Consider the following 16382-nt stretch of genomic DNA (forward strand, 5'->3'; position numbering starts at 1 on the left):
AATTATAACAGTACAAAAGCGGCTATTTATACAAGACATATTCAATCTCAGATTAATAGTAGAAGGGAAGACAGGAAATACTGCTGGGTTCCAAGGACTATTATTTGTTATTTAGGTGGACATTCTGAATTGGCCAGAGAAGAAAATTAGGCACGCATAGCAAGTTGTAATTCCTACTGAGCATTTTACCAGCTTGAACTAAAACCAGGGGAAAAAAAAGGCACCATCAATGCAAAACAGAATTGTAAAGAATAAAATAATGGAAATGAGGGGTTTTTAACATTTACTACTTGGTAAGACAGCAGAACCTACTTATAAAGTGATGCAAGAGTCTCTATGCTGGATTTTTCCATTTAATGGGGCTGTTAATTAAAAGTGCAAGAAAAGAATGACAAAGATACCTCTTATGGCTCAAACCCAAAAAAATCTGGAGCATGAAAAGGTCAGTGATAAAATTCACTCATGGTGCTGTCATAATGGGAGTAGGTAAATTTAAATTTAATGCTGTAACCACTATAGGATCACCAGTCCCTCAGGGGGACCAGGTGAGAGCCACCAGGCTACTTCTGTAAGCTACTAAGGAAAGCAAGAACTTTCTGATGCCTTGAATGGGTCTTCTGAGTTAAGGTGTCTGATTAAGTGGACTGTGGCATTTGAAATATATCTTTCTGATGTAGGAATCTGTTATGTAATAACGCAAAACAGACTTATAAGCCCCTATGCATAATTTTAAGATCTTTTAAAAAATACATGCCAGTTCAATTTAAAAACCACAATAAAACTTCTAAAACACAAATGTATATACATGCATACATATAAAACATCTGTTTTATAAAGTAGCACATACCTCATGAGGGTTATAATCTGGGGGTAACTTCTCCAGCATCTCATCAGCACGATGCTGCACCACTGCTTCCCGGGTTTCTCCCCCTCTAGTACTGCTGTCTTTGGGCTGGATGCTCACTATGGTACTGAATGTCTCATTGGCCAGGTTGGTCTGGCAAGTTATATCTGCGTTAGGGTGAAGTCCAAACACCTTTAAGTAAAAGGTATAAAAATTGGGGGGAAAAAAAGAATGCATGAAAATGGATAAACAAGGAAGAAAATTCTCAGCTCCATAAAACAATAAATGTGAACAGGCCAATGGAAGTTCTTCCATTTAAATTGTCAAGGACAAAACCCAAATTGCACTAAAACATTAACACAGGCTGCATATGCAATAGTGTTTTCATTCATTTCAGTGGAGAGCTTTTTAACTGATCTCACTATCTTCACATGGATCATGCTGTGGAATGGTGTCAAGGAGGTGAGAACAGATCCCTTTCCTTTGGTTTGGTGTTGGAAATGTCATATGTGGGCATTGACCCCTTAGCATTAGCTCTTTGTCTCCATGGGTCAATTGCTGTTGTACCAGCTCAAGTAGATGGCTCTAATTATCTGATCAGTCAACATTTCTAACATGTTTTGTTTTACTCAGACTCTTGGGCTTGTAAGGCATGTAGCATGGTAAATAAAATAATGCCACATCTGAAGTACCTAAAGATAGTGATACATTGAGGATATTTTACGGTTTAGCTATTTTTGGTTGAAGCTTCCCCCTCCTTACTTCTTCTCCTGAAATTGAATTATTTTATTTAAGATACAGCTAGCACAGAATTACTGCAAAGCTGCCCTTTGTCTGAATGATAATAGCTTTTTCAGAAACTTCTACTGAAATATCAGTAAGTCTATAATTGTCAGATTGACAATTGCAACCCTTCTCCAGGAGGAATTGTATGTTCTGTGACTTATTTCACCAGCCCCCATTTAATTATAGATACTACATATCTCTCACAAACTTTGAACCACTGATCCATCAATGAGGAAGCCCTCAAACTGAGCACAAAAGCCAAGCAATCTTCTGCTTCTCATTTTTCACATTTTTTCACATATTCAGTTTTCATATTTTACATTAGAATAAGTATATTGCAAGAATGCACCTCTAGAAACCAGTATTTACATACTCTGAGGAGAGAATGAAAAGGGCCATTTAATATTGTTATACTTGTAAATCTAGAAACTCGGGGACAAGGGATGTAAGTGGCTGCACCATTGCCAAAGTCAGCAAAGCAGCACTGATCTACACCACTTGGGAATCTTATGCTTACAACAGCACAAAGTACAGACCTAATACCACATTTGACTGAGGGTGTGACTATAACAGCGTGCAGGTAGAGAGGATTTAATGTTGAGGACTTAATGTTTGAGTAAACAGTGGTTTACTCAAACTCAATGTTTAGATCTGTAAAAGGCAAAAATACCAATGCACTTTATTACATCATATTTTATGTGGAAGGAAATACACATTTGAAGATACATTCTTTTCTGCTTTTGCTCTTGCACAGTGAGGGCTTGTTTGGTTTTGCTCCAGCAGATTTTGTGGCAATATTATAGCCCAAGTTAGCACCATGAAGAATATTTGCTATATCTGTAAGTGGAGCCCTATTCCAAGGGCTAACTTAAACACTGGATCAATATTAACAAAGACAGGGAGACAGCTCTGGTCCTATGGTTTCATGCAAGTGATGTACGAAGAAGAAAGAAAAAAGAAACCAGTGGGTGGACCAGTTTTCTGAATGTCCTGTGTGTTAATCAAGGACCCAAACCTCTTGTTCTCTTTGAGCCAAAATCTCTGTAAAAGTTTTGTAAAAAGAGAATGTTGGATTCTGTCTTTGAGGGTTTTCCAGCCTTATGAATCCTCAAAACCAATTGCTAAAGCTATACACTCCTCTGAAACCACTTCTCTATCATCCCCTCCTCAACTGGACGGGGGAGAGAAGTCACAACAAAAAGTCCACAGTCTGAGATAAGAACAGGGAGAGATCAATCTCCAGTTATTATCCCAGGCAAAACAGACTTGACTTGGGGAAATTAACTGACTTTATACCAATCAAACTGGAGTAGGATCATGAGAAACAAAACCAAATCATAAAAACACCTTCCCTCCACCAGTCCCTTCTTCCCAGACTTAACTTCATTCCCAAATTCTCTACTTCCTCCCACTGGAGCACAGGGAGACAAGGAACAGGGAACAGGATTTGTGGTCACTTCTTCACACACTGCCTCCAACTCCTTCCTCCTCGGGAGCAGGACACCTCCCACTCTACCCCTGCTCCAACATAAGAGTCCTCTACAAACATCCATTGGGCTGTTCCACTGAACTGCTCCAGTGTGGGTCCCTTCCACAGGGGGCACAGCTCCAGGAACAGACTGCTTCAGCATGGGTCACCTCTGCAGTCATAACCTTGGCCAAAATATCTCTCCATCATGGACTCCTCTCCCCATGGAGCCACAGATCTTGTTCCAGCATGGACTTCCCACAGGGTCACTGCCTCCTTCAGGCATCCACCTGCTCCAGGGTGGGGTCCTCTATGGGCTGCAGGAGAATCTCTGCTCTGGCACCTGGAGCATCTCCTACCCTTCTTCTTCACAAATCTTGGTGTCTGCAGAGTTTTTCCTCTCACTTATTCTCACTCCTCTCTCTTACTGAAAGTTCACGTGCAGCTTTCTATCCTTCATAAATACGTTATCCCAGCAGTGGGTCTGTCTTGGAGCTGTCTGACACTGGCCCACAAGGGGGAAGCTTCTGCCAGCCTCTCACAGGAGCCACTCCTTCTCCCCCTGCTACTGAAACCTTTCCATCCCAACCCAATACACCGAGTTCAATTGCCCTTCTCAGAAGACAGTGTTTACTCTGCTCAGAGGATGAAATTTCATCAAAGGAGCAAGGACACTGCAAGCAGGCCAATACAGTCTTTCTTAACTAAAAAGGGAAAAGGAATTAATCAAGGATACACTGTTTGGACTGTTAGCACAGTATCTTTTGTGAAAAGAAGAAGATTGGGAGATTAAAAGGTTAAAGGTTTTCATGAGCAATTTTGACAGATTTTAGAATGACAGGAGAAAGTCACAGCTTCCTTCCTAACAAGTGAAAATGTGAAGAACAAAAAGATGTTTGCATTCCTGGACTTGCCTCTATTTACATAAAAGCCAAAGGTAAAATTCCCCTACCTCAAACCATACATACAAATTTTTTACAGGCATCAAAACACTTTAAAAACACATTGCATCATTGTGAGATAGGTTCCCAAGTGCTTAAAAGAGCAGATCCATGAAAGCAGAACCTGAAATCTGATAGAGCCAAGGTTCATACACTGATAGGAATCACTTCATGAGCTGGGCTCAAATGGATTCCAGTGATGCCTTATATCATGTCTGCATTTACTCTTACCTGGAAAAGGTACATCATTGCTGGCACAAATACCTTTGCATTCTGGTCTCACTGTCTTCAGAGATTCAGAACTTTCAAGCTTATTTTATGACCTTGGAAACTTCTCACCCTCTCAGCCAGAACATTATCAGTAAGTGAAAACCAGTTTTTTCTGTTCCACTCAGTCTATTTAATTTTAATGGAACTTATTTCCAATGGCATTTATCAACTTAATAGAAATGAGACAGAAATCCAGACCATTCACCTCTGTTTCAATTTTCCAGAGCATTCTCTTCTGTTTCAGTTTTAACTAACTTCAGCATGTGTGCCTGTACTGGAGGGAGCAGAAAGTCATCATCCTCCAGTTCCTGTCACCACTGTGATATGCACACATTGGGTCATGTAAAACTGGTTACAACCAGGAGCTACCCTGCACCCTACCCCACCAATTCATGGCAACATCCATATCTTTTTACTGTCAAAATGGAATAAACTCCCAATTATAACTTTCAAATGAGACCATGGGCTTTTTTACTTTTATTATTTCTCAGATTGCATGTCTGCTCAATCCCATAAAAACTGTGAAATCACAAAATATTTTGGTTTAGAAGAGACTTCTAAGGGTCATCTAATCCAAATCCTCTGCCCAAGCAGGAGAAAATAGAGCAGGCTGTCAGGGACAGCGTCCAGTTGGGATTTCAATGTCTACAAAGACAAGACTGCACAATATCTCTGGAAAAACTCTCCCAGTGTTTGACCACCTCCACTTAAAAAATAGTTCTCTTGTTCTCAGATGGAATTCCTGTTGTTTAATTTATGTCCATTGCCTCTTTTCCTTTCATTGGACATTATCAAAAAGGCTCCAACTCCATCTTTACAGCATTCCAACAGGGTTTTATACACATTGATACTTGAATCTTGCTGTATCAACCTTCCAGAAGATAATTAGGGTTACTAAAAGTCCTCCATAAGGACGAGGGCCTGTGATATGAGACTTTTTCTAGTTGTTTGAAGAAGGCCTCATCTACCTCTTCCTGGTCAGCAGATCTACACTGAATATCAATTATAATAGTCTGCCTGCTAATCTTGACCTATGCATACTCAATTCTGGAAAAAAAATACCTCATTAAGTTATTAATCTCACAAAAACTCCCTTTAATATATTAAAATATTTTACCTCTGGTGTGTCAGTCACTGGCAACTGCTCTATGTACTGGAGATAGTCTTCCACTGTATTCCCTTTTGGAATAACGTAGCCTTTGTAGAAACAAAATTTTTCACTGAACATGTGCTCTCCAAACCAGACTCTTGCATATGTGTTCAGCAGGGCCTTGTCGAGGTCATCAGTCACACGGCCTCCATACTGCACTTCTCCAAGCATGTAGCGGACACAGCTCCAGTTCACCCCCTGTCTGATGCCCACATCATTCAAGTGGTTCTGAAGGAACTGCACGCTGGCTGAGAAGTCTGCCTGATTAAATTCGTAAGGAATGTTCCAGCCCAATGGGCCAAACTTCCTTCTTTCCTGTAGAATGGTTATAATTAAAGGTAAAACACTCATTGATATTAATTGTGAAAAAAGCTTAAGTGCAGAAGAATACATGAAATACTTTAAGAATGCAGTAGTCCAGCTGGAACTCTATTTCACCAACTTTTAAAAAATACATTTAAAACTTGATTGATTATCTAGCAGCTAAATTTTGCACAAACAAATAAGAGGAATATTAATATTCTCACAAAGAAAAAAAATCCTCTTTTTAAAGTATTTTTTAAATCTCTGACTCTGGAACCATAGTTTTTGAAATTCAAAAATTAAGCTACTGCTTGAGGCAATGGTGTTCAAAATCATCAGCCATTATCATTTTGTAGGTTCTTCTTATGGATTAGATATATTCCTATCACTTATATTCCTATCCCTGTTGTATCTGCATGGTGCAGACACAAGCAGGAAAAACTGCTTCTTAGTGAATTATCTACAGACTCAGCTGGCAGTACATAGGTGTTAGGGTAATATCTGGTAATTGCAATTTTTTTCTTTTAACACAGGCTTCCACTGGACCACAATGTATCAGTGCATGGATGCCACAGAGCTAAATTAGCCAGGCTCCAAATATAAACTAAGAGTACTGCAAAATCTATTCATAGGATGATGAAAAGTTTTGGTTAATCCATAAAGCACTTTCTTTAATGGAAGTCCTGAAAGTCAAGACCCAAAATCTACTTTCATTTCCTCCTACAGGTTTCAGAGCAGAAAGGATTTATATTCACCCTCTTACACCTTCTCATTGTAATTGCAGCATTTTGAGACTATGGTTTTCCAAACTATAAATTGTAAATTTCTTTAATATGTTTTATGAGTTCAAATATTAGTAAAAATCCAGTTAGTTGAAAGACAGATCACACAGTCATTGACCAGGACTTTAATAGAAGAGTACTCAAATTGATCATTGCTTGATTGTCCTTTTTTTCCTCTGAAATATCATCCCTGTTGGAAATACAGGACCAACATGAGCAAAATTATAAGTTCTAACACAGCTGCAGTAATAGAGAGAGGTTGTTATCTTTCTTATTTTGCGTTAATTTGCCAACATGGGACATCCCTTTAAAAATGTTTCTCATTTAATAACAAGGTTCATTAATAAATGAAACATGGCTTTATGACAGAAGAGATGTATTTTTAAACCTGAACAGTTGTGTGAAGAAATGCTACAGCATATAGCAATGGTTTCCACTGTGGCATTTTGCTCGCTCCCAGCAGATCCTGAGTAACAGCTGAGTATGTTCGCTTTAAGCCAGCTTTCACACCTAGAAGGTAAGTATCAAAATGTAACACATTAGCAAAAAAAAAAGTATGGAATCCATAAGTCCAAACTCTATTAAGCATAATTCTCTATTCCAATTTGCAGTATCATCTCACTTATACCTTCAAATAATGTCTTAGAATCAATTATCTGTTCAGCCGGCCATAGCAGGCAAACTTCAATAGCATTTTGTTTTAGGTAGGTAACAGAAAAAATTGATTTCAACAGTCCAGAAGGATTTAAGATTACATAATCATATTCTAAATGATCCCATAAACAACTGAAATAGAAATATAATTATTTAGCAACTATATGGCAATAAAAAAGACATCAAATATCAAATGAAATATAGCACTGAGTATCCAAGAGTTTGTTCTGCTATTTACTTATTATAAGAGATTTTAGTTTTATTTAAGATAATTTTATTTAGATTTGATTCCTAGAAAAATCTCAAAATTCTATATGCTGTTGTTCAACTGGCCTACAGGCACCAAGGTGACGAGGAGAACCTAAATTCATAGTGCAAACATTAATACTTGGGGAGGTTTGTTTGAGCACTGACATTTCATATCCCAGGAACAGCTTTAGGCAGTTGATACTGATACAGTCCCAGCTGCCATGGAACATGGAAGCTTGACTGCTCCCAGATGTTTTCAGGCAGTGCTACTCAAGCATCTTTTGCCTTGGGCAGACAACCCAAGCATGAGTTACTGACATCAGGTCCCTCTTATGATACTTTCCACGTAATCAGCTTCACACAAGTCTAGAAGGGCAGATTTTAAGTGCAGTGAAAAGATGGCCAAAACCATCTTACTTGATATGACACAATAAAAGTACTTTTGCTTTTGTTCATACTTCACAAAAATTCTGCAAAACAATATTCAAACAAATAGCTTTCCAAAATATCGAATGGATATCATAACAGGGTTCCAAAATAAAACAGAGGTGTTTTATTTTATTGTGCTACCAATGTGACAGGACAGTCTTGAGAAACTAAAACTCTCTATATTTCATCCTGACTAAAATTTTTACACTGGCCTTTTTTCAGCTGCTAAATGTAGGTTGCAAATTTGCTATAATTTGACTTCTAAAATAGCCTCTTGAAGCTATAGGTTGTTACCATTAGAATGATTAGGAGGGTGCCACTGTGCAATAAAAAGTTGCTGAGCTCTGAATTAAAAAGGAGGAGAGAAGAGGAAGAAATAAGAAATTTTTATCAACAGACTGACTACCTGCTCTTGAGATGGAGTATAAATGCTGAAACAGGATGTGTTTCAAAACATCAAACATTCTGTTACATTTTATTAATGTTCAAAGGAAGCTAAATACTGAAATAAGAGGTTTAAATGTCTGAAGCTTTAAATAGGACCTTGGATAAAAATTCTTAGCTCCTACTGACATCATCAACTGAAACCACTGGCAACATACATACATATATATATATATATATAAAGAAAGGGTATATTTATTTCTTTATTTGTAGGCATTAATAAGATCCTCCTCCTCTCCTCAAAGTTTAACAATCATCCTGGCCTCTCTAACATAGGATATTCTCCAATTCCTTCAGCAACTTTGTGGGTTCTCACTGGATTCATTCCATCCATGTCTTTCTTACACCCCTATTAATACAGAAACATGAGTCCAAACTGCCAGTCAAGATGCTGATCTCACATTGTGCTGCTGCACATGGACTACTTAGGTGAGGAAGCTGAGGGCTTAGAGGCTCAGAAAGCATGAGATGAACATCTGAGTATGAGGAAACATCCTGGAAGTGGGGAAAGATTCTGGGTGTAAGGAGGAGCATGGAGGCCCAGCAGACCAGGGGATGCCCAGGAACATAGGTCAGTGATGTCCAAGACTGGCAGCTTCAAGTAGCTGCACACTGAAGCCAACATTACTTTCTGCCCAAACTTCCTGGACCAGCACCAATCTCTCCCATGGGAAGGGAAGTCATTCCTACCTTGAGGAGGTTCATTGGTAAATTTTATAGAGGACTGTAAAAGATTAATAGGAAACTCTGGGTGAGCCTCTGTAGTGATCCAGGTTCTGAAATCTTCATTCACAGACTCTTTTGTTGTGATGGTGTCCATTAATTCATTAAGAAATTCCAAGCCAAGGTGGCAGTTCTGTAGGAGGAGCCATCCTCCATCTTGCATGCACTGATTTAACAGGTGCCTTGCATGGACTTCCTGGCCCTGACCCATTGAAATGGCATGACATGGAATGTTCTAAAGGTAAAAAAGAAAGTTTATTTTATATGTAGCTCCTTAGAATTATACATGTGATGTATTGCTTCTGTAGATCCATGTGTAGTGACATTCTGTCACAAAGAAAGCCATTAATATCACTGCAGACTGATTATATTAAAACCAAGTAAAGAAAACAAAACCACAAAAAAAAGCAAAACCCTTCAAGTTCCTCTTATCTTCTACCTGTTGGAAGAAAACTACACCCACTGGAAATCATATTTTTTTGCTGGTCTAACAATATCTATGGGATAAGACACCTGAAACATTTTTTCAGCTTTTTCACCATTTTTTCAAATAAAGCAAGAGATAAATACAGCCTGACCATTCTTTTTCCTATAATGTACTATCTTGAGATGAGCAGATATTAGGGCTTCAGATAATAATTAACACACAGTGTAAACCAAACAATTCTGATGACTTTTTATTGCCTGAACATATTTCATTCAAAAGAGAGCTGTTGATGAAGCAGTTAGGACAGGAAAGATTGGTTCACATTAAAGCACCACTCAGGAAGCATCCTGTATTGTAAATGGCAGCTGTGGAGCCACTGATTCAGAGGATTCCAGTTTGGTGATCTGCTAGCTCGAGCAGATCTAGATTCAGAAAAGAGAAAGCTTATAAATGCAAATATAAATTTCTAGAATTTTATGGCATCTTCTTCAGAGGCCATGGGAGAGTAAAGGCAGTTTTTCAGAAAACCAGAGGAGGATAAAAGCTCTCACAAGGGGATCTGAAAAAGATAAGACTGAGATCAGGACCACACAAGTCTGTCAGTAACATGCAGGCAGATCCTCTCTTGCTTTTTGTTTTTGCTACTCTTGCTCTTTTTAAGTCAGGCTCAGGTTGGCTGCCTGACCCCTGCCAGGAAAAACCAGAACTATCAAGCCCATTTAAACACATTATTCTACATACATGTTGAGGGCGAAAGAATTGATGAAGAGACTTTTTTTTCGTGGAGAGTTTCACATTCAAGACCTACAGCTGAGTATCCCTCATGCAGTGAGCAATGAGGCACATTATCAATCTGGCCCTGTCTTCAGCTGGCTGAGAGCTACAAAGGTTAGTCTTGACCTGTGCAGCTACTCAGACTCTCTTACTGTGAAACAAAAAGCAAGGAAGACATCCACCCCTAAGCAGCGTGGAGGAGGCTGCCCTCCTTTTGCAGGAGAAGGAGGTTAAGCATATGGACACAAACTGTGCTGGGTCATTTGGCCTCAGGGTCAGAGAAGGGGCCCTGACCTGATTTTAGAGAACAGTATAAATACAGCTGCTGTATACGATCCCCATATCCTGGCAAGATTTAAGGACACCAGAATGCCAAAGATAAGAAACCAGTTAAATCCTACTCTCAGGTCAGTGAAACCTGAAACTGTAGCTAAAAGAAGCAAAGCTGAACAGCCTGTGAAGCTGGCTGTGTGCCAGAGAACCAAAAAACTTTACCTTTTTTAAGATGCATCTGAGTACAGCTAGCATTCCTGTAAATCAAGCACTATGACTATCCCTGCATAAGAGTGCATAAATATTCAGCAGATACATTATTCCCTAACAAAGCATCTACTCATAATTTGCTCTTCTCAGCAATGTTGCCTCTGAAATGTACAATCATTAAAGGTCATAGAAACATCAAGACAAGGAGAATTTTTCACTATGAATTGTCCTCATTTTACTCCTTCTGAAAGAAATCTTTTAAATGTCTGCATACAGAATGTTACTTTCAATAGTGAGTCATATCAGCATATCCATCTCATCTTCATGTATCACTATCCAGATGAAAATGCTGGCATTTTAGTCACTACAGTGGCCCTGACAGCTCTGTTGAATGCTCTGTGTATCATTCCCTAAAAGAAGAAATGATCTCTACAATTAAAAAAAAATCTGATTTTAATGAAGTCAAAGTGCTGGCATAAGAAACTTCATTTCAATCCTGAAAGTAAAATTTTCACACCATCTTAAAGTGAAAGTAAAGGGGGCATAAATGCAACTAATTTTAAGATAGAGCTTGTTTGGTTTATAAACAAGATTACATAGCTCAGTAACCACAGATACTGTTCTCATTTCTTTGGGAGAGGGCCACCTGAACAGCTAAATTTTAGAGTGAAAAATAAATTCTGGACACAAATTTGAACATTACCAACAGCAGATAGCTGATTTATACTGTTAATATCATACTTAGAGACACCATTAGCACTGGTGTGCTAATCCTTTTTAAGACTAAAAGTCATGACTATAAAAGGGAAAGCATTAAAAAAAGAGGCCCACATTTTTTATCATTAATAAGAAAAAAACCCCAGCACCACCACCACCCTGCTTCAAGAACAGGTCCCCAGTAAAACCAACCTATATTAAAGATTTAATCTGGAAAAAAGCAGAGAAATCTCAAAGAAAGAAAGGAACTAAATACAATTTGTTGACATATTAGCAAAATAAACACAAAGCTCCCTTGAAAATATTTCTGAAAATTAAATTATTTCTAGATAAATTTTTTAAAAGCTAAAGAATTGCTGAAATGCTCCTCAAGTTCCACATTGTTATACACATTTTTATTTTTAAAAAACGTCTGTGTTTGCATTTTGTTTTGTGACATTAGGATGGCTTTTGTAAACTTGAAAAGTTCCTGTATACTGTGTGGTTAGGTCTTTACTTCAAGAGTTTGGAAAAGAACCTTACAGTTAAACAGTGTGGTTGACTTTACATTCACAGGTAACACTGGAGCTGAACTTCACATTGTGACAGCCCAGCTGATGTTGCCTTGTTCATAAACCATGTGTGAATAAACAAGGCAACCCCTTCAGCTCTTTCACAACCTCACTTTCTATTTATTCCATACACATTTCCTGGAAGCATGAAAACATATTAAGACCGCAATATCCTCTTGGTCTGACAGCAGACAAGGATCAAATTAATGACTTCAGATTTAAGATTCCTAAATTTAAACACTAAGTGAGAGTTAGGTCATAATTTAAGCTGTTTTAACACAGACAGACAAATAAGAGTCCTGATTTTCAAATGGAATGAGCATCTCCTCTTTCTAATTAATAAGCTGAAGAGATTTGTGGGTCCTCCTACTTTTACATGTCTTACTCAGTGTATTCTAAAATCCTGCACCATTAAATGAAGATGCATTCTAATGAGGAGGAAAATTTATGGAGATCTAAAGTAAATAACTTCTTGGGAAAATTTTATATGCTGCTACATTGTGAACCATAAAACAGAGCACAGAGTGCCTTAAAGTGATGCTGTTCTGTAGGAAATGTTGAATGTCTCCATCAAGTGCACAGATTGAATGCTAGGGTGTTAAAATTAATTCCTCTTATCACCATAATTATGATTTTTTTCTGTATCTTTTTGTAATCATCATTACTGTCAGCTCCTACAGTGGATGTAACACAATTTAAAACACAAATGTTGCTTTGTTCTAATAGCTTAGTACATTTCCTAAGTAGTGGGTTATCATAATCTGCTAGATAAAGGCAGGGATCTCATTGGAATCAAACAACTGCAAAAAGAGGGACTGCAGCATTTTCATTTCCTACTAAATGCATTTTGGCTACTGATCAAAAATTAACTTCCAGAGAACACTAGCATGAATGTAAATATCACAATCCAAACATCTTTAAAATGTAGAAATGCCACTTCTAGTGCAAAGAAGAGTTAAAAATGTCTTTATCAGCTCTAGTAAATTCAGTTTAGGAGAATACCTTTGATTTTGCAAGACGTTCTATATTTTCAGTGGGGTCAGACCCCACTGACAAAAGGCATGTCAAAGGTGTTCGACAGCCACTTTCTCTCCACATTTCTTCCATCTCAAGAATAAATCCTTCTGCATATTTCTCTCCAAGAGATTCTTCAATGTAGCGCCGAGCCTGGAAAAAAAGTTACCAGAAAAATATATCTATCTTTACCTTTTTAAGTTTAGCATTAATTAGTGACGTGGAATTTACTAGCATCTCTACTGGAAGCAATGGCTGTCTGAACTTTAATTTTTCAACTTTAGTCCACAGGAGGCAACCACTGAAATTCTCAGGTAGCAAACTTCAAACACAGAAGAGAAAGAATTCTGCTCACGCAACAGCCATCCAGTGAACACTGTTGCTAGAAAATGCTAAATGGGTTTCTTTAAAGAACTGGAGAAAAAAATCTATGCAGAATAGATCCAGTGTCAGCTCTGAGGACATCCCAGATATTGTCCCTAAATTACTGCCTGTTAAAAGTTGGTGGATAGCAAAATAAAAGAGTTTCTCTATACCAGTTCCATTTTTAGTTCCTCTAAGTATGTATTCTTGACACTGTCTCTACAGCATAGTGGATTAGACAAATCTCTCATCTGACCCAGTTACAATCTCCCATATATTTATTGGAACTTCAAACAAATTCTCCTGTCCAGTGGTTATCCAAGTCTCTTACGCTGAATATCTATTTCTACAAAACATAAACTTAGCTCAGACGTGATCCTTAAAGGTCAAACCTTCTTTATGCCTCTATTTTTTTCTTTTCATAGACATTTTCTAAAAGAACTTCTAAAGCTACCTTAGTGCATGAAATTCTTTTTGACTGAAGTGATTTCCTAGCTGTGTATTGACTCTCACAGATTCTTAGGCATGTATGATGAAGAGAAGCACTGAGGAACAAGGTGGACTGAGGAAGATGTCAATTGCAGAAAAAGAAACCCTCAGTCACCCACTATTAAGTGTAAATTTTGTCCCAGACAGGTAAAATTTCTAATACTTGGGAAAACACAGTAGGGAAAGAAGAGATAAAAAAAGAGTAACAATAGAGATCCCCTCTCTCCTCAAAAATTACAGTAATGACCTTTTACTGCAACCATTGTTCAGAGATATTCTTTTATAGAGATGTTTGTGCAAGACAATAAAAAATTAGTTAAATTAGATAATTTAGTTGATAGACAATTGTTGATAGATAATAAGTTGATAAATAAGCAGTAGCAGCTTTATTATTTTGCTCTGTTTAAATTATGGCAGTTGGAGCTCCCTTACTTCTCTCCTGCTTACGGAGTGAAGAACACAAAATGAAAAAGAGTGGAGTGAGCCTTGTTGAAAAAGAGGTCCATGAAAATATGGTGTCCCCTAAATACAACACAGATGCTATCACAGCACGTAACATGTAAAGTTGATATAGGCAGGAAAGAAAAACTACTACTTTCCAGTACAGAAAGAAGGAAGAATAAGTGGAAAGAGGGTACTCATGGACTCATACATCTCTTTTACACCTACATAGAGAAGAAAAATCAAAATATCACAAACTGTGGAGAAACTGCTAGTTTACTGCAGTTTCTTTTATGACATTTGCCACAAGGCAGCCTTAATTATTACTTCCTCAGTAGAGAGAGTAAGTAAACAGTTTATCTGCTGTTTTAGTGCACCTGCCATAAAAGTGAATTGCTCTTTTTCCGCCACTTCTGTGGAAATGAACAGGGAGGTATCTTTTGATTCACCAGAGGAATGCAACTTCTTTACAGGTTGCATGACTTGACTGTGAAAGCACTACACCAAAGCAATGGTATTCTTGCAGCTCCAACACAATTTGTTTCATGTTCTGCTTCCTAGTTCATTGCAATTAAATAAATAAGGTTTTTTACACATATTTTTAATAAGCATTTCAATATCTGATTTTTCAAAATAGCTCACTCAAATAGAAATATTATGGTAACAAGAAATTCAGAGAGCCTAAGTTTGGAACTAGCAGTTCTTCAGGAGATGCCACATGGCATAACCATGGTACAAAAATGTATCTTACTTGGGCAACAGTGTGATCGGGGCACCAGCTACGAACAAGGAGCAGTTTATGGAATTGATCCAGTAAGCTGTCATAACCATCAGGAATAACAGATTTTTCAGGAGCTTCTTCATCAAACCAGGCTTTCCAAGACTTCTCATTCTTAACAATTTGCACTAGAAGTTGATCGAAAGGGTACAAGCTAGATAACTGCACAAGATTGAGCCATGTCGTGTCAAGGATCCACTTTTTTGGTTTTGCTTCCACAGAATTCATATCCAAGCTGGCACCTCCTGCAAAATTAAAAGTATTACAGAGGAAAACAAACATTGTTAAACAGAAAAATGACAAGTAATAAAAAATACTGGTTTTATATAATTCAGGGAGTAACACTTTATGCAAACCAGGATATGGAGATGTCATTTGCATGGAGGAAACACGTAACAAAGACCTAACTGGAAAGTGGTCTCAGTTCCTCCCAAAGTTGATATCCCACTAATTTTTGTGCTGCTTCTACTCTATCTGTAGAGCTGGAATGAAATGTGGCCACCTAAAAGGATACTCAAGCCCGGTTCTTCAGAGCAGACGTATGATGGTTAGTGCAGCCTCCTTTCATCCGTGCTAAAGAATAAGAAAGCACATGGTGCATTCATTTCCAGGGCTGCAACGTCAACAGCCTCTTAGCTCAACCAGCACTCAGCCTCATGCCCATTTGCACACCCAGCACAGCTGAGCCACAGCTGAACAGTCACTCAGTATTTGCTAAACAAACTGAAAAATTTGGATGCCAAGCACCTGACTGTACTTGTCTTTGTACCAGATTGAATTTATCTTGGAGAACTCAGTGAGGTCACCGACCATCAAATTTTATAAACCTCAGTCAAATTTTTCTTTGTCATTGTGTCTGAGTAGTGACATACAGTGGTGACATAATGCAATGCAATATAAAATTGTTTTACAACACATTACAGGCTTTTTTTCTGCTGATACTTAAGCCTGGTACAGCATTCACATGCCTGCTCATAAGCCAACAAGAGAGCTTTTGCTGATTGTCTACAATCTTGCAGACACAGATATGCAGCAACTTGAAAAAGAGGCAGATAGTAGAGGCTATAGGTTCTCTAACAAATAATGGACTTATTTTTTTTCCATTTTGCAATGTATAACAGTTAAAATAATCCTCATCTAAGCATTATTTTCATAACAAATAATCTATATTGCTCTTGTTTTGGAAAATTTGTCCTTTAATTCATTCTTGGACTGTATATGCTTCCATTCACAAGTTAAAAACAAGAAGATCCACAGGATACAACACATTGTTAGTGCAATACTGCAAAATCTGAATTTGGC

General features: G+C 37.9%; 1 protein-coding gene across 1 annotated transcript in view; it reads right to left on the bottom strand.

The window, feature by feature from the left end:
• LOC131568812 (dynein axonemal heavy chain 5-like) overlaps positions 1-16382 on the bottom strand; it is a 147605-nt gene that overhangs the window by 22193 nt on the left and 109030 nt on the right. Inside the window, exons 67-72 of the mRNA XM_058820918.1 lie at positions 15054-15325; positions 12998-13162; positions 9011-9278; positions 6933-7054; positions 5427-5774; positions 848-1036 (exon numbers count right to left, since the gene is read on the bottom strand). Coding sequence (XP_058676901.1) covers positions 848-1036; positions 5427-5774; positions 6933-7054; positions 9011-9278; positions 12998-13162; positions 15054-15325 — 1364 coding nt within the window. The remainder of the gene's footprint in view (positions 1-847; positions 1037-5426; positions 5775-6932; positions 7055-9010; positions 9279-12997; positions 13163-15053; positions 15326-16382) is intronic.

This window comes from Ammospiza caudacuta, chromosome 1, assembly GCF_027887145.1.
Source record: "Ammospiza caudacuta isolate bAmmCau1 chromosome 1, bAmmCau1.pri, whole genome shotgun sequence".
NCBI classification, from domain to species: Eukaryota; Metazoa; Chordata; class Aves; order Passeriformes; family Passerellidae; genus Ammospiza; species Ammospiza caudacuta.